The 19,522-nt window shown below is 35.3% G+C and overlaps 1 protein-coding gene across 3 annotated transcripts in view; it reads right to left on the reverse strand.

Moving 5' to 3' along the window:
- LOC134529209 (calcium-dependent secretion activator) overlaps positions 1-19,522 on the reverse strand; it is a 520,687-nt gene that overhangs the window by 112,213 nt on the left and 388,952 nt on the right. For all 3 annotated transcript variants that reach the window (XM_063363074.1, XM_063363075.1, XM_063363076.1), the window contains one exon: positions 12,977-13,089. In XM_063363074.1, the coding sequence (XP_063219144.1) occupies positions 12,977-13,089 (113 nt within the window). The remainder of the gene's footprint in view (positions 1-12,976; positions 13,090-19,522) is intronic.

Genomic DNA, 19,522 nt, shown 5'->3' on the forward strand with positions numbered 1-19,522 from the left:
ATAGTAAACACTTTTCTCAACTTTGTAAGATGTTATGTCACGAATTATGTGCAACAGTTCTGAATTAAGTTGCGTGTCTAATGGAAACTAGCTGCGCACCTTAAAAGTATTTTCCTTTTGGTTTTGCAGTAGACAGTTGATTATAAAAATAATTTGTGATAAAAATACATGAGAGTTTATGACTTTTTCATGATAGCAAGTTTTATTGACACTTAGCACGCAATTTAAGCATTTTAATATTATGCTTGTAATATCAGTACTGTTACACTTAGAGTGGTGCACCACACAGGTTACATATACAAACTCTGATTGCCTGTACAAAGCCATAAGTGTGCATTTTATATTTTTGTGGAGAAATTTAGTAAAATTTATATCTCTGTATTATCCTTGGTATTATGGTATTATACTTGTTTTTCCTATTTGGCGTGTCTCATTCGGTCGGTGTATTAAACATAATTTTAGGCAGTTGCCTCTTGCGTATTAAGTTTGCACAACCCCAGACACCTCAGTATGTATAATCATTTTCCATGTTATATGCTCCATTTTTTATGGATCGTCAAATGCCCAAATTCTCCCGAAAAATCCAAACTAAAGTAACTCAAGCAGTGCTGGATTACAGAATTAAAGAGCTTTTACTGTAGCATCATTTATGAACAAAAACAAGGCCATACCACTTATTGCTTGGATGGATAATGAAAGATATGATGATACAAGATATATCACTTTTGTGTTGCTATGTTTGTACTGACATGAATACTATGAAATGGAGTTGTATTAGAAACTGTTCACTTGACAAAAAATAACAATTTTATCTCGGAGTTTGTTTGCTGTGTTATCTATGAAGAACCCGGTCCTTACATTTCAAAATGGTGTCGCTTTCCAGTGGTTAGAAACGTTTAAAGCAGATATACATTTTGCCAGCAGTGACCCATTGTAAAATAAACTGCAACTAAGAAAACTGTGTAAATAGTCATAATGTAAATACAAGATTAATTTCACTGTTAAGTGTTTGCATAATAGTAGTATGTGATTTTATGCTCATTATACATGTGAAATATGTATTGAGTTTAAGAAAAATTCTGTAGTCTCTCATAAAATAAAGTTCAATGAACTCAGCTCCAGTTATTGAGTCTCAGTCCATCTCTTGTATACAACCAACATTTAAAATTTTTTTATTCTTACTTAACATTTAATATCTTACAAATAAAAACAAAGTATAAAATTTTTTTCTAATTTATTCATGAAAGATTAGTATACTTAATGTTTCAATTTAAAGAAATGTTATACATTTTGTAAGGAAAAAACAAGAAATTGTGCACAAAATACGCCCACACATTGATTGAGAATCATTCCTGATAGGCATATGGTCTTGTCACATGCAAATTTTCATTTCCCTACATGGTGAGCATTGTGGCTGTAAACAAGTTCTCCAGTGTAAATGTAGATTTATTCGTGAATAACACGTGTGAAGGGAACTCAGGCTGTAAGGCTGTCTGTTGCAGATACCAATGTTCAAAGTCTTCAAGAGGAGGATAAACTTCCGCTTTCAACACCTGCACTTGCTGTTAATGTAATGAGCACATTTCTTCATCGTGTCAAGTCTTCCATATGAGTTGTCATCATTCAGGGCTCCACCCACTTAAACATGTTGCAACTCCACCTCCCTTCCCCACATTCTCCCCAGCTCTTCTTTTCGGGATGCAAACAAACTTCGTAAGCAGCGAGCCGTGTGCATGAGCCAGTTAAAATAGCACAAGCAACTCTCGACAGAGGGCGCATGAGAGTGTTGTAAATTCAGTTCCACGTATCCTAAATAATAAGTAAAAGGAATTGTAATTTGTTTATTTTTAACCCCAAGATTTAATGTTTTTACAGCTATGCTCAGCAACCTTCAAGCAAGCAACTTGCATTAATTTTATTAACGCACCCCTATGTGGCAATAAGTTTTAATAATTTATATTCTTATATGCAAATATTTTAAACGGTCGGACAAATTTAAAAACATGTGTTAATTATGTAAAGATTTCATGCCCTGCGCTTTTGTAAAATGCAGGATGAGTACAGTATAACTGAACAGTCATCAGCGAGGGTGCGAAGGGCACAGGCCAGTCACCATTTTTTTACATCCGCCCCAGTCTGAAGTCATCACTGACTATTTTTTTCTGTTTTAATATCTTAAAAGCTTTCAAAGTATTCTCTGTACCTGTCTTGAGCAGCCGGCTGCATTATTAATTATATTTTAACCTTTTTAAGGGACAATCTGTAGATTAATGTTCAGCCTTGAGGATGTCCAAAACTCACCTACGACGATTTTTACCATAGAGCATTAAATTTTTTTTTATATCAATATGTAATGAGGGCATAAAAGTACAGATGTGTAAAAAAAAATGTGTTACAGTGTGGAAAGTTGGTTATTTGCCAGGAGTCTGTGACCCGTATGTTTAAGGCACGCGGAAGGCCTTGAGAACCCACGTGTTTCATTAACATTTAGTGTGTCCGACACTGAGAACAGACCAGATCTGTTGCAAAAGGCATTACTGAAGGCATCATGTCTCATTTTTTTTTCCTCGGGCTACATTACACCTTGAGGTAAGTTTATAGCAGGGTATTGTAATCGGGCATACATAACACATCTACAACTGAAAAGGCATTAATGAAAGTAGTTGATCCCAGGGCAGTCTTTGAAGCTTCTAGGACTTTACTACTATTACTCTCAGGCGAGTATATAAGGTGGTTGAGCAGTCGACCATACATACAGTCTCTCCTCGGACGACAACACCCAGAGTCATCAAGTACCAGCCCGAAGCTATCATACAAGATGGCAAGAAGAAGCTGGTTGGCATAACTAAAAGCATGCCAAAACATGTCGAACAATGGAAGGAATGCATAACGAGAAGCTCTCCTGTGGGTTGTGGGTTTGAGTTCTCCATTGGTGAGTACCAACTTGCTGAGTGACTTGAGATCCCAGAGGCGAATGACAGCAAACGTCACCAAGGAGGTGGTCATCAACACGGCGTGAATTGCAGGTTCGAGTCCTCCATCGGCGAGTGCCATCTCGCAGGGCAAGTTGAGGTTCCAGAGGCAATTTAACACGTACGATACCAAGCAGGTCATCGTCAACATGACTATGACAGTTGCTGGTTCGAGTCCCTCATCTGCGAGTGCTCACACACTGGGTGAGCACCTCGGTAATTACAACCAGGAAAAAGGCAATGAAGATGAGGAATCGTCCCAAGGAACACACATGCGATGCCACACCCTGAGCTACAATCCGTGAAGGTGGACAAGAGATGGACGAGTTAGCAAGCTGCTGCATTCCTCTCTGGGATCTTACGAATCTGTCATCAGTACGCCTGCATTTCCCATATTCAGTTGTGTTTAAAACAAAACATAAAACATTGGCCTTAACTACACGGTGGCACCCACTGAAATAGGTCAACGCACTGTCACCAACTAATGCCTAAACGACCCTATGTTGGAGCGAATGCCTCAGACTCAGGCTAGACGCAATAGCTCTCGTTCTTGTGGATGGATGTAAAACAGCTTCTGCCATGTGAGGATTACTGGCTGTACATGTGTGGCCCACATTACAAATGCTAGCACTGAAGGATCCACTTTTGCAAATCTGCCAGTGAACATGTTTTAATATCTGCCAATTTAGCAGGTCCCAGGTTTGGAATCGTTCCTGTACAACCATCAAACAGCTCGTCTTTTTCCATTTGCTGCCCCATACATCAGATGAATTTATGCAAGATCGGCACTTATGTAGCAATGCAAGCTAGTGAAGCTTCCATTTGGAACAGAGCTTCAAGCTTCTAGCAGCAGTTATCACTTGACCTACCCAAAGCCACCTACAAGCTTTTGAATGTGGCATTTTCAGACCCACATTCTAAGGCATCACGTATTTATTTTTGGTACTTTGGTCAGAGTTTCCAAGCATGGTATGGATAAAAATAACTTTAAAAAAATAATCAATTTTTTTTAAATATCACTGAAGTTAGAAAGGCAGACCCATATAAAAAATTACAGGCATCATATAACCTTTGAATTTTGTTTATTTTAACAATTGTTAAAAAGTAATGAAATTTTGGAGGTGAATCATTTTTCCACTTCATTGAAATTTATAGCTAAGTACCGGTTTTCTAATATACATACACATACATATAACCACATACATACATACATATACATACACACACACACACACACACACACATATATATATATATATATTACTTGCCAAGACATTTTATTACTATGGTTAGAGATGAATAGCAAATACTATTTTCTCTTAATTTAATTATTTAACTCACTATAATGTAACAAATATTTTGAAAAACAGTCAACACTTCAATAGATTAGATGTTTAGATAATGAGAAACCATTAATTTAAGTAACAATTTTTTTTAAAATGTTAAATGTGTGAAATGGGTCAAATATGTTCTAGAAGGATGTGTCCAGCAGCATATTACTAGGGCTTTAAGTTAGTTGTCACTTGCAGTAGTTTAGACATTTTAATGCCTTTTTATCTATCCCAGACTGCTTTATAAAAGTTTTTCAGCATTTATAGCTAAAAATTTAATTTTAACTACAGTTGTCAGTGTTTTTCAGCGCTAGGGCACCATGGAATACTTTATGCAGCAATCTCTTCCAGGGACCTAGAGCTCTGGTTGTACTCAATTAAACATTTAAAGGTGGGCCAGTGTTTCGACAATTATTTGTAGACAAGATTATTTCTTCTGTTCTTGGTGCTGCTAGACAGTAATTTCTTGAATTCGCCGACCAAATTATTGTTGGTGTTTCTGTGAAGAAACTTTTGGAACAGTGAATCAGAATGTATTTGGGCAACTGTTTTTGGTGAAGAATAAAATTCACAACGCCTCAGAAATCTTCTTTCTCCTTTTGTAGTTAACACATTAAAAGGAATTTGTACTATAATTGTGTTAGGTCATCTTCGAACACTTCAGTAATGTACAAAATCAATTTATAAATATTGTAATTTGACAATTGAGTTGGCAATTTTTCCAGCAAAACTTCAAATAAACATTTTCTTCAACATCATGCTATGGACTTTTGTACACAAACACGAAATTAGCCCTACAGTGGTCTTCAAGTTTGTGATAAATAACGAGAGAGAGAGAGAGAGAGAGAGAGAGAGAGAGAGAATAAATTGTTTAGTCAAAACCACAGATTTGCCATTTTAATACATTTGATTTGTGGTGTTCTTTTAAGGAAATATTTTACTGAATCACTATTTCAGAGATCAAATTATCATATTAAAGTAACAAACTAACCTAAATCACCATGATGTGTTACTCCCACTTGTGATGAAATCTACTGAAAAAATATCTTGGTGGATAAGGATATCTCACATTGAATGAAAACTTGCATGTGTGAAATTGATTGCAAAACAAAAAATCAGGGTTGAACCAATGGTCGTAGTAATATAAATTAGGCATGTTTTAAATGTGTTAATGAACACTGTAGGTGTTAAATGTCACAATCCAAATATAATAATGATAAATTTGTTTACCTGTGACTTTAAAATCTAATATGGTCAGTTCATGTCTTTTAATGTTTACCTACAATATTTTATGATTAACTGGATTCGTGAATATGTTTCTAAAATAAGTCAAACCAACACATAAAGTGTATAATCTTACACCTTATAAAAACTAACCAAAGGATTTTTTATTGGTGTTTCATTTTCAAAGCAAACGTTTTTCTACGCTCCTTTATTAAAAGTTAAATTTTTAACTCTATTAACTCATCGAAAAATTTAGCAATGGTATTTGTATGCCAGTTTTTATACAGACAGAAAGCATACACTTATAAACCAACTACAAAATTAAGTATAGCAGGTGCAAGAAAAGACAAGAAAATGCAGAGCCGAGCATAGCACATTCCGGTACAACACTCACCGATCTGTAAGCCTTTGTTCAACAGCCAACACGTTGAGAGGACAGAAGAAAGGAAAGACAAGACCATTCATTAGTAAGACAAAGAACAAAAAGGTTTGGCTTTGCACACAGTATGCAAAAAACTAACTAGAACAAAAATGATAGAAGGAAACATTAAATATTCCACTGACATCAGGAAAATACTTAGGAAATTGGCATTTCTGACTGCAGCAGATATTAAATATATACTGATGTAATAACCCGAAAAAATTTTGTTAAATAGGAAAAATGTTTATATTAATAGTGCACAACTATTTTATTAACTGATTGGTAAAACACACTCAATTAAAAACATTCCTTAGTGACATGAAATAAAGAAAAAAGGAGGTATTTATAAAGTAAATGTTGAAAAATGTATAATTTGCTCCATGAATAAAAAAAAACATGAGTGATAGAATTTTTAAGCGCACACAACTTTCAATGAGCACCTGAAATTACTTGCAGAGTAAAACAAGCATGTAAGTAAATGTGCTAAATAGTACGACGTTTATTCACATATAAAAAATTGCTCCTTATTACTGGTTGTAGTAATTTAATTCAAAATATAGAAATGCTACAATAAGAAGTGAAATGAACAATTGAAATGAGTTTATACATTTCATATTAGTCACAGAAAAACTGTTAGTGAAAATATAACACACAAAAAAAAAAAAAGATTGTAATGCTGCAGAGAAATGCCAGTGGTTTTACAATCAAACAACTTCCACAGCACACACCAAAAGAGCACACGTAACAACACCAAGCATGCTGGTTACTAGATTCTGATGTGTTACCTAGGTTACACATGTCTGTAGAGAAACATAATGTTGTATTTTGACTTGCTATTTACAATGAAACACAGAATTTTAAATTTTAATAAAATTATATTGTGTATGGTAGTGCTTGTTCCTTGTTATATTGTTTTGTGGTGCAAGCTTTGTCTCTGTATTTAAATCTTTATGGAGGTTGTTTACATACCACCCAGTCACAAAATATTCTCTTACAGTATAGATTGAAAACATAAAATAAATTAACTGCAATTGGTCCATAAAATACCAGAAAACACAAGAAGCTAGCCATTTATTACTTGATGCATGGAACTGAAACCAGTGTATATATATTGTGTCAATAGTCAGCTAAAATTGTTAAAAACTTGTTGCTTTTAAATGCAAAACGTTAATTCATAATCCAAAAAATTTAATCATTCTAAAATAAATAAAATCATCCTATAAACATAAAAATAATATTTTTTGTAAAAATTATACCATTTGAACTAAGATAAAACCTGTTATCTTTCAACACTATTGAGACCATTGAGAGTATGCAATCACAGCAGTAGCATGTAATGTAATTCTTCCAATTTAAATTATATATCAGGGCATGATTGGATGTATAATGTTTAACAAGAAACCTCCAAACAAATTTAAGGGAAATTTTAAAAAAATAATGGTTAGTGAAAATTAAAAACAATATTCTTTCTCAGATGAATCAAAGCACATTAGACCTAAAAATTTTTATCTGTAAAAAAATTTGTAAAATAACAAAGCATTAATTTAGATATATCTCTTCCCGAGACTCTTACTAGATGACTCTTACTAATATGACTGTCCACCAACAGACATTACTTACGAACACTGTGGCATACAGATGCATAGAAACACATTGCTCAAAAAAAATTATCATGGTGTCAGAACAAAAAATTAATTTTCAATATGTAGAAATTTACAAAGAAATTAAACAATATTCTGTTTAAAACCGCTGGAAAATATTGAATATACCAACGCAAATTCAACCTTAACAATATTTAGGTACAAAATTGAATTTTGTCTACTGCTTTTTCAGTTTTACTGAAGATGTCATAAAAAAATCATGTGAAAAAAGCCTCTACATTCATTTTCTCATTCAGTGGAAGAGATGTGCATGAAAAATTTTCTCCATGTATCTGCCTGTGTACTTTGTGACAGTTGAAAATGGACCTTCTTATTCAAACATACATGTAACCTATGTGTGGATTGTTAGGAATGTAAATTTATATTTCTGTATCTAGGTGTGTACATCCAGTTAGTTGTGTATATGCATAGTTATTAGGATATTTCCGTTTGGAAAAGTGGTCTGTGTACCATCATGAAGTAAACTGAAATATTGTTAATCCGTTTTTCTAACAATGTCACAGTGTGTTTACTTAACCTCAATCCGATGACAACTCATATTGTCTCGGCCGATTCGTTATTATTCTCAAAAATTAGTACTACAAGTTGGGGAATTACTACCTATGGTGGATCAATTATTTGGGAGAGAAAAATTTTCAACATGGAAATTCACAAAGACGGCATATTTGGTTCAAGAAGATTTATGGGATGTGACACAGAGTGTCTCAGAAGCTCTGAAAATGGACAAAGACTGGAACAAAAGGGATAGAAAGGCTCACTCTAGCATTGTTCTCCTTGTTGATAAGACGTGATATTAAAACTGCAGCAGAAGCATGGAAGCCTTTGGAAAATACTTTGGAAGATCCTGGTCTTACCCAGCGTGTCAGCTTACTGAGATCATTAGTAACGATGACTTTAGATGACTGCAAGTCCATTGATGATTATTGTGATAGAATTATCACAACTGCATTCAAGTTAAATGAAATTAGGTTTAGTGTGAGTGATGAGTGAGTAGGTACCCTTTTGTTAGCTGGTTTACCAGACCACTACAAATCGATGATCATTGCTCTTGAAAATTCTGGGACACTCATTACAGGGGATCCCATTAAAGTTAAGCTTCTGCAAGAAGTCAAGAGTAAAGACGGAAATTAAACAAAAAAAAAAGTGATTTTTGGATTCGTGTACATCAGTACATGTAACAAATAATGTCAGCAAACTCAATGACGTGAAACCTAGTAACAGTTCAATTTTAGCTGCTGATTAGGCCTGTGCGAATATTCGAATTTTCGAATATCAAAACGAATAGTTTATTATTCGTATTCGATTCGATTTCGAATACTAACACTTCAAAAAAACGAATATTCAGTCACTTAAGAAAAAGGCTGAGCGGGATCACTGAAACCGGAAAACATTTCGAGATCACGGAGGTTTCTCTCGTTGGGCGAGGGAAAACGTTCCGCGGGATTCTCGTAATGTTTTAGAGTTCTTTATATGGAGTTATTCCACTACATCTGGCCACGTAAAGCCCGTTTGAACACAGTAATTCGGATAGATAACTAACGTATTTTATATAGAAGAATGTCGTCAGGTCGTTTAAAATAGATTTGAACTGTCAGCATACTGATAAAGATAAATACGTGTCTGTAAAATCCACACAACCGGGATGTTATAGGTGACAGTTTTCAGATTAGAGGGTGAAACATGGTTTGTCGGCACTGTAATTTCGTTCCGAACGTAACGGCGAAGAGAAAGAAAATTGTACAGACCATGTGGAAAACAACTGGCCGCATACTCACAGCAAAGACTCCAAAAGCCTAACATGCTACGTCAATGTTTTTCAATAGGATAATACACAGTAAACGACCTGATGCAGGTGGCAAACCCCCCCCCCCCCTAAAACTTCATACCCTTCCCACCCTTCCCAAATTCCTCGCGTAGTGACAGCTCAGGCAATTATCCTGTCCCGCGCATAAAAAAAAAAAAAACTCTAGCCAAGAACTTACTTAGCTTGCGATCACGTTACATGGTGTACCAAGATTGTGAAGTAAATGTGTTTTCTATGTTGGTAGATCCACGGTTCAAAGATTCACTAATTGAGGATGAAAATTAAAAATAAAATATGGGTTGAAAATTTGTGCAGGGAGGTATGTAAGCTGTGTAAGCTGAACACAGTAGCTGAAACTATAACTGAGACAAGTGAGGCTACAAGTGAAATGCCTATTAAGAAGTCATCTCTGTGGGCCGCCTACGTGATACCTTCAACAGCAGCTCAGTCTAAGATTGCAAGCTACAAAGAAACTATCCAAGGAGAAGTAAACGGATATCTGGCAGCACCCTTAATCCCAAAGGATGAAAATCCTTTCAGTTTCTGGTCAGAGAAGAGGCGCACTTGTTTCCGAAACATAGCTGTGGTAGCAAGAAAGTACTTGTCTATACCTGCCACACAAGTGTGCAGTGAGAGACTTTTCTCAACAGCTGGCAACATTGTGACGTGTAGAAGAGAGAGTCTACTCCCCAAAAATGTAGAGCAGCTTGTGCTTCTCCACAAAAATTTAAATTAGCTAATATGTAGTGATGTGACAAGACTCTTTTTAATACGAACTAATTATAAAATTGGAGAACCTTCAAATTTTAAGTACTGTCAGTTTTTTGATTCTACATATGTACATTGTATCAGTAAATATGTTCCTGTTATCATATTGTAATGTGATGTGATATAGGAAACATGTTTTATGGGATTTCAATTCTCATTCCAATTATTCGAACTCAATATTCGTATTCGAGAATAATTTGGTATTCGTATTCGAATTCGATTCGAACTAAAAAACTGATATTCGCACAGGCTTACTGCTGATGGATCAGGCTTAACAGCAGATGTCTCTGGCAGTGCCAACTTTGTGGTTACCCCACTTGATCCTGGACTGGACTGAGATGCTGAAGGTGAACAAGATTCCCGTGAAGTGAGTTTTTCACACCAAGAGGCCATTGGCAGCTTACTGTATCTTTCTCAAATCAGTAGACCAGACATTTCTTTTGCAACTAACCCGTTAAGAAGGTTCAATTAGTCTCACAAAAGGGTACACTGGCTTGATATTAAAAGAGTACTAAGATATCTTAAGTGTACGTTAAGTTATAAACTAGAGTTTTCAAAAGATTGTGAAAGTAAATTGATGGTTTTTTGTGATGCTGACAGGGGAAACAAAATTAACAACAAATACTCTGTTACTGGTTGTGTTTTAAAATTGTGTGATGGTACAATATTGTGGATTAGTAAAAAAACAGAAAACTGTTGCATTGTCAACATGTGAAGCAGTATTCACCATAAAAAAATTGTTGTGGCTCAGACATATGTCTGAAATTGACCCACAAAGTGTAAGCAGATCCTTTGCTGTATTCTGTGATAACAGAGGAGCAATTCAACTAGCAAAAAACTATGTTATTAGTTATTAACTCACTATCGAAGCATATTGTCATTAAAAATCACTTTATCAGAGAGCCTGTTGAGTCAGGCATTGTCAACATCATGCATGTACCTTCAGAGGAGATGATAGCTGATTTTTTTAATATGCCTTTAAAAAACCAAACATGAGGCATGTGTACAGTATTCTTGTCTGACCAAGTGAACTCTGTGTTATGTGATGATTATCTGAGTCTATCAATTTTTTATTTAAGTAAGAGTTCGCAACAATATAAATTTTAAGGGATGGTGTTATGAATGTAAATTTATATTTCTGTATACAGTTGGTTGTGTATACGCATCTATAGTTGTTACTGTTTGGAGGAGTTGTCTGTGTACCATCATTAAGTAAACTGAAATATTGTTAATCCATTTTCTAAATAGCATTGTTATTCCATATCCTAATATGTATGTGAATGGCATAAATAATTTAACACGTACACATGGCCTATCAATTTGAGTATGCTATTATGTAATGTAACATACTAAGGTTTATGATAAAAAAATTTGTTCCATCTCATCATACTCCCTTAACATGTTATAGCTATGTTGTTCGTTTACAATTGAAGAAAACTTGACAATGTCTGGTAAATACGTAATTTTAATTTTAGAATATATTGAGGTCTCTGTTATACTTAACTAGATAACAACAGTGGATGTTTCAAGACCAGGAATTGAGAAAAGAAACATTTTCTATCAAGTGAATTCTTAAGTAAACTACAATAAAACCTGTAAACAAAAATTTTCAAGAAACATGAAAATATTTTATGTAAAATTGAGGAATTTTTTTAAAGGCAGGAAAGTAACATGCATTGAGATTGTGTACATGATTACAGGGAATAAGTGTGAAAAACAGGAATGTTTAAAATCTGAGGATGAAAATGAAAAAAAAAAAAAAAATACAAAACACGTTAAAACCAAAACATTATTTTAATATTATAAATTACTTTAGTATTTTGTTATACAAATAAATAATTTTTTCATTGACATATGCTCTGTGTTTATAAAAAAAATTTTATCATTAAAGTTGTAGATAGTTAGTTGTTTTTATTTAATGGAATTTGGGACACTAATAAACAACTAATTTGCGTGTAGGCCCTAGATACCAGAAAAGACACGTAAACAATTTTTGAATATCTGAAAGCGTTGTTCATGTTTACTCAACAAATTTTGGTTTATCTGAAACACCTATTGCGAAAAAACCAAAATTGTACCTGGATAAATTTTAACAAGAGTTATTTTCTAACATTGTATACTAGCAAAATTAGATTATTTATAATGATAAAAATAGACTGGTTTTTATACATACAAAAAACTAGTTTTCCAATAACCACCCATTTCAAAAAGGAGATAATTCACTGTTTATAACTGGGATGTTTCCTGAAGGAAAATCCATATACCTGACTACAAGGATAAAAAATGACAAGCCTGTATTCTCTTATCACATCAGCAAGTCAAAGTGATAACATAAAAAAAAAATTATTTTACTTAGTTTTCTTGTAAAACATATATATCTTCAATTTATCATCTATTAATAGAATGATTAGACCGTATATGCTTTTTTTAAATGTATATTACAGCTATGAGGAATCAGAGTTGGAAAAAGTATTTTTCTATTTTAATTTTTTCCCCATTAACTACTTTTCACACGCCCAAATACATTTACATCATTACTGAATGTGGAGAAAATAAATATTCATGATGATGATACATAGTTGTACTTGATGCAGTATGAATTTACAGCAGAAAAAAAACTAACTAAAATATATGACTAGTAAGCAAATTAAACTTTCTTTTCGAATACAGTAAAAAGTTTAATTGGATGGAAGAACAGCCAGTTTGAAGTATGGAAAAATCTAATGGTTTAATAGAGTAAAAAAAAGTAGAGTTACAGCTACAAGCGATTCGTTTCGAGTAGTAAACATTCCTACCTCCGCGTAGTGCTCTTCGTTCTGCTGCAGTAGATCCACACACAGCTCTGCCAAGTGTATTAGGTCTTCAAGCTTCTTGCTTGGCGCCACAGTCACCTCGCCGCTCAGATCATCTGTGACAGCAACTTATTCATTACAAATATTTTTATTTTATTTTTATTTGGGCTATATGTTTGATCAAAAGCAAGGTCATTAAAGATTGCCACAATGCATGAAACACAGGGAAGAAATTGGCCACTGTATATGATAAAGCATCAATCTGGCATTTTCCTGGCATGATTTTGGGATTCCTGAACTTTCTTAAGGCATCCCAAATGTCTCATTCCCAAGAGTTAGTTACTACGTGGTTCGGCGGAAACCATTTATTACATGTGGCGTCGGTATCTTTATAATTACGTAAAATAACAATACTTGAGGAATTAAAAGGCACTGTGGCACGAAATTGATTTACGTGAGGTCCAAGTCCCCTAAGTGGCTGGAAAAAATTGTAACACTGCAAGACCTTGCCCTCCTCAGAATGTTTGAGGAATTATTACAAGGTTTTATTCATTCAGAGGAAACAGCTGATTATATAGTATCAAGGTTATAGTGAACTCGTTTCTATACTTGTCTTTTATATTATCATATATTTTTTCATACTTAATATTCTCGTAAATAATCTTTATGTTAAGATGTTTTATTAAAAAAAAAAGCACTTAACTATATTTTTACTAGTACTCATTTCTATAACTAAGTTATAATACATTAAATGCATTTTTCAGTATGTTATTTACTTTATATTTGGTTATACTATACACCTATATTTTACATTTCGAGTTATTTAGAAGCTTTCATAATGATTCTAGAACATTTGTTATTGATTGAGTAAACGAAAGGACGAAAGACAGGTGCACGACTCGGCGGCACCATGATTGAGACTAGTTTTATTGTAAATGTTCTCTTTCTTTACTTCCTAATTTTTTACTAGTACCATTTCATTCTGGAAAGTTATTGTGCCAATTTTTGGTTTTACAAGGTAATCACACATAATATCTGGCACTGTAACCTTCTTAAATGTTCTAGAAAGATGTGTCCTGCGGCATAATTCTATGGTGTTACATCAGCTGTCACTCGGCTACTGAAAGGATAGGTTGTGTGTAGCTCACTGGCGTATGGATTATTAGTAATGAGTAAATTTTGCGTGGAGAACTGAACGCTTTTTGGTTTGGGCCAAGCCGTAACTTTACCATTGTTTTGGAATTTAAATTAGAAATTAAATTTTAACTCCAGGCATCAGCATTATCGGCCCACAATGACAGTATTCATTCAGTTACAACCCCCAAGAACTAAAAGTCTCTACCTATACCAAGTTAAAATTAGCTATCAGTCATAATCATAGCCCATTTTCATAAAAATATTTTCTTCTGTTTTTGCTGCTGCTAGTCAGTGATTTCTTGGTTCAGGTGACACAAACAGTTGTTGGTGTTTATTATGAACATGTTGGTTTGTAAATTGTTTAAACTTCAACTTGACTTGAACAGTGTATCCCACTTTTGTGTTTCCGGAATCCAGTCACTTTTGTGTTTCCGGAATCCAGTTATACTGTTTGTATGTCGCAGCCATTAATGTTTTGTGATGTGTATCATGTGTAGAAAAAGACAAGCAGTACTCATTGATCAGCACATTATTATCTAAACTGCATATACCCAAAAGAGGTTATGGGCCCAGGTGTGTCAATCAGTGCAGATTAACGAGTTCAGTCAAGCAGGAGTGTGGAAATTATTAAGTAAGTCCCAATACTATTCCTGTTTCCTTCATTTCTAAGAGTCTCATCCTTAGGGGTATAAAATCATTAAAAGCTACTATGTCAGCGGGGCCTTATGGCATATAAAATATAATCTTGAAAAGATGTTCTTATCTTTGCAACAACTATTGGAACAAATTTTTAATACAAGTTTAAAAAGACAAGTTGTTTTCCCTTCTAAATGGAAGATAGCTAATGTTATTCAAATTAAAAAAAAAAAGGAAGTAAATTTAATGTTTTAAATTATAGACATTACTAAATGGTTTTCCAAAATATTTTGAAAAAATAATTTTTAAACCAATTAATTTCTCAATAAAAACTGATTATCCTGCAAACAACATGGTTTAGAAATGGTATGGCTACTAAAACAAATTTACTCACTTCCCTCAATCCAATTTACAATAAAGTTATCAATAGGGGGGAAGGTCTATGTCTGTTATTTTGATCTGGCAAAAGCCTTTTACACTGTCAGTCATACTACATATTTTACTTGTTTAATTATGAAACTTTGGCCTCACTGATAATTACATTAATTGCTTTACTGGATACCTTGAAGACTTGTTTTTTGTTATCAATTAACAACCATAATTCTTCTTTGTATTTTGCTAGATCTGGTGTTCCTCAAGGAGGTATGCTATCTCCCCTACTATTTAATATGTATATTAATGATATAATTTGGGTTCTTCATCATACTTCTGTCTATTGTTTGCTGATTACCTGAAAATTTACAAAGAAAATAATTCCTTAAATAATGTTTATCTGCTCCAAAGAGACATTATTAAAATTGACAAATGGTGTGAACTTATTCTTGTTTCTCTTAACAAAGCTATAAACTAAAATTATTTCCTTCACTTGATAACACTGAAATCTCAGTATCACTTAGTATAAAAGATATTGGTGTCATCTTGGACTCCAAATTATTTTTCATCTACATGTAAACTCTCTAGTATCCATTTCCCTTAGAACCGTAGCATTAATTAATTATATAACTTCTCACACCTCAAATATTGATTCTATTCTTACACTTGACCTAGCTTGAGTCAGATATTAATTAGAATACTGTTCAGTAATTTATTAATACTAACAATTATGATAGTGAAAATATAATCCCTAAAAAAATAAATTTTTCAAAATCATAAGTCTAAGTTATTACATGCTACCTATATTAGTTCTTTATATTCGGGGAGCTTATTAAGATACTCTGTTTGTATATACAGGGTCCGGCAAAAAGACCTCCTGTATTTGGAGAGGGCGCTCCGTGAGTTGTGGTGGGGATACGTCGATGGAGGGGATATTGATCGATAGCGGTAAACGTGCCATTGTCAGTAGGTGCAATGGCATGGCGTGGTGAACATTGTCCGTTTGTTGTGGAGGAGTTTATTCGTAACGGAAGTTCTGTGATTAATACTCAGCGAGCATTTCGCATTCGGTTCGAACTTGGCCGACATGATTCTGTTGCGGATAGAAAAACTATTCACGTTTGGGTATCAAACTTTAGAGCAACAGGTTCTGCGCTGAAAAGAAAATCGCCTGGCCGACCTCGGACTGTTACAACGCCGGAAAATGTGGCACGTGTGAGAGCATCCATCCAGCAATCTCCAAAGCGTTCAGCACTTAAACAGGCAGCTGCCCTAGGATTGTCTGATCGGAGTGTAAGAAGAATCCTGCACAGAGATCTTCACATGCACCCATACAAAATGATGGTTTCCCAAGAATTAAGTGAGAGAGATTTTGAAACTTGTAGAGCTGTGTGTGAGGACATTCTTCAGAACATTCCCCCTGGTGGTGTGTTGATTTCATCTGATGAGGCCCACTTCCACTTGTCAGATACTGTAAATAAACAAAATTTCTGCTACTGGGCAGCAGAAAACCCACAGGAACTTCACCAACGACCACTTCACAGCCCTCGTGTGACAGTTTGGTGCGCCGCTGCAGAATTCAGTGTGTGGGGTCCGTATTTTTTTGAAGAAGATGGGCTTACGGTAACAGTTAATTTGAATCGCTACTGTCATATGATTCAGACCTTCCTCCAACCTAAGTTAAACCAGTTTCTTAGAGACCATGCAGAGGGAGAAGTCTGGTTCCAACAAGATGGCGCCACAGCTCACACTTCGCGGCGATCTCTAGCAATTCTGAGAGAGTTGTTTCCTGGACATCTTCTCTCTTTGCGAGGAGACATCGTCTGGCCCCCGAGATCGCCTGATTTATCACCTTGTGACTTTTTTCTTTGGGACATTTAAAGGCGCAAGTTTATAAACATCGCCCCACAACCCTGCAAGCACTTAAGGAGGCAATCACCCAGGAAGTGGCTGCCATTCCACCGGAAATGACACGACGAACTATGGACAACTTCCGGGAAAGGCTTCGTCAATGTGTGAACAATGGAGGATGCCATTTATCTGACATGATGTTTAAAACCAAGTAATTTGAAATGCATAGTATTTGTTGTTCACAATTAAAAGTATTTTTTCTGTATCTTTCTTTGTTTGTTTGTATCTGCCTTTTGAAATATGGGAGGTCTTTTTGCCGGACCCTGTACTAATGTTATAGTTCAAAACATAATTGTTAATATTTACAAGACAATACTGGTATAAAGGTTCCCCAGTTTAACAGTCAATTGAAATCTATGATATGCACTCTAAACAACAAAAACGATTTTATTTATAGATTAATTTCAAACATCAATAAATCAAATAAAAATTTTGTATTGTAATAAAATTATAACCCTTAATCATTTAATTGTTCCATAATTATTCTGTTCTTGTCTTCATCTTGTTATATCACATATTACACATTTTGTTTATCGTTTGTATGCCGTGTCTTGTTTTATCATGTGGTCACTACTTCTGTGTGGTTCCTGCTGGCTGTTGCATCTGCTTGCATGTGGTGCATATCTGCATGGTCGACCCCCTGCAGATAGTGCCCACAACTGCATAGTGCTACCCTACGTGCGGTACTTGGCCAATTGTAGCGCCTGCATCTATTTTGTGAAGTTTTATGTATTTGTTTTCTTTATTAATTATTACGTTTGGATGTGTGTGTGTTTATTTTGTCTGTATGTCATGCCCACCATTAAAGCACTCAAAATGTTGGTGGGCATGTCACAAATATATGCATACAAATACATATTGGTGAAAACAGGTTTGCATTCATTAACTATGCTAAACATTCTGTGTCTATGGGTTTTCGCATACAAGGAGCAATTAGTTGTAGCTAGAAAATTTGTAACATATTAACAAACTCTTGTTGTAAAAATTTTTATCTAACAACTACCTAATGTTTTTACTTATATTATTTTTATAATTAAATAGGCAACATGGGATGTTGAAATCACAAAAATGCCCCCTTCCATTCTGAGCCGACTAAAAGACATGGAAGTTTTACTAGCCATTAATTCTGGCATAAACAAATATAATGATTACTATTTTAAGAACAAATTATCACAATACTAAAAAATTAAATGGTGGTATACCAGTGACAGATTTAGAGGGGGGGTGCGGGAAGAAGGGTAAAATATGCACTGGGTAATGCGACTTCTTAGGTATAATAAACAGGTATTATACAAGGTCCAGATAACCGGTGCCGCACCCCCCTCCCCCTTCCCACAAGAAGTGAATCCTGGATCCGTCCCTGTGGTATACATCCAAAAATATATAAAGAAATAATAGTAACAATATTTGTGTAAAATGATATTTAAAACATATAAAAAATGCAAAGATTTGACATCGTCCGGGGCTACGCCCAGCTCGATATGCCATCACACCCCGCCACTCCACTCCTTCCCTGGCGTTTGAATCTCCCGCCGACATGTGTGTGTGTGCGTGTGAGGGCGCCGCGAACCACAGGAAGAGGGCGCAGTAGAATCAGTGCTTCGTACCCTTAAATTATTAGTAATTGGTTGTTTGTAATTCGCTTTCCTTTTTAGCCCCTGTTATTTTTATAATATTTGTCATTTCAATAATTAACGTAAATTTTAAGTGTATTGATGACGTATCCTGCAGGCCGCCAGAGACGTAGACTTGCCGAGGCCATAATGCAAAACCGATCTTCACCTTTTATTGAGAACTGCATAATAAATTTCTAATGTAATTCTTATATTTTATAATTCTATGTAAGAGATTAAAGAATAGCTTTTAGGGTTTTCTTGAGTAAGCCTCGGCGCAATACGGCCCGAATAACGGTACCATCCGTTTTGGCGCGCTGCGTCATTGTCTAGCCACCCCGACGGCCATTGCTCTCCCCAGTCGATCTCTAGCGCTCACCGAGGTAGGAAGCACGCCGCACTCCGGGGACTTCAACTTTGTAATTCATCTGATCCGGTAATTCTGTCGACTAGTAAGTACTCTAAAACGCTTTCGTGTACCCCCGGGGCCTACCTCGGGAGCCGCCTGTTTGATTAATATCTGTAACTCCGGTAACGGGACTTGAAACTTTCGCGAACAATCTAGCACGGCCACGTGGTGGCCGGCCTCACCTAAGCCTATTGCGCCGTAAGGCTTTTGACTGTTAAACGACGGGACTAGGAGTATGTAAAGAATTATCGTGCCGATGTGTGTGCAAGGCCAATAAAAACCCGAATCAGTATCTTGCGTTGTGATTGACCACGTGTGTGTTACCCGAGTACCTAGGGGCGTGTGGGATGCCTTGAGAGCCCACGGTAGGGATTAAAGCGTGCCCGACGCTGAGAGCGGGCTGTAGGTCTGGTTATTGCATAGGCAGTATTCGGGGGAAACGAGTCACGTCTCCACACGGGCGACGTCACG

This window comes from Bacillus rossius, chromosome 2 (genome assembly GCF_032445375.1).
Source record: "Bacillus rossius redtenbacheri isolate Brsri chromosome 2, Brsri_v3, whole genome shotgun sequence".
In the NCBI taxonomy this organism is placed as follows: Eukaryota; Metazoa; Arthropoda; class Insecta; order Phasmatodea; family Bacillidae; genus Bacillus; species Bacillus rossius.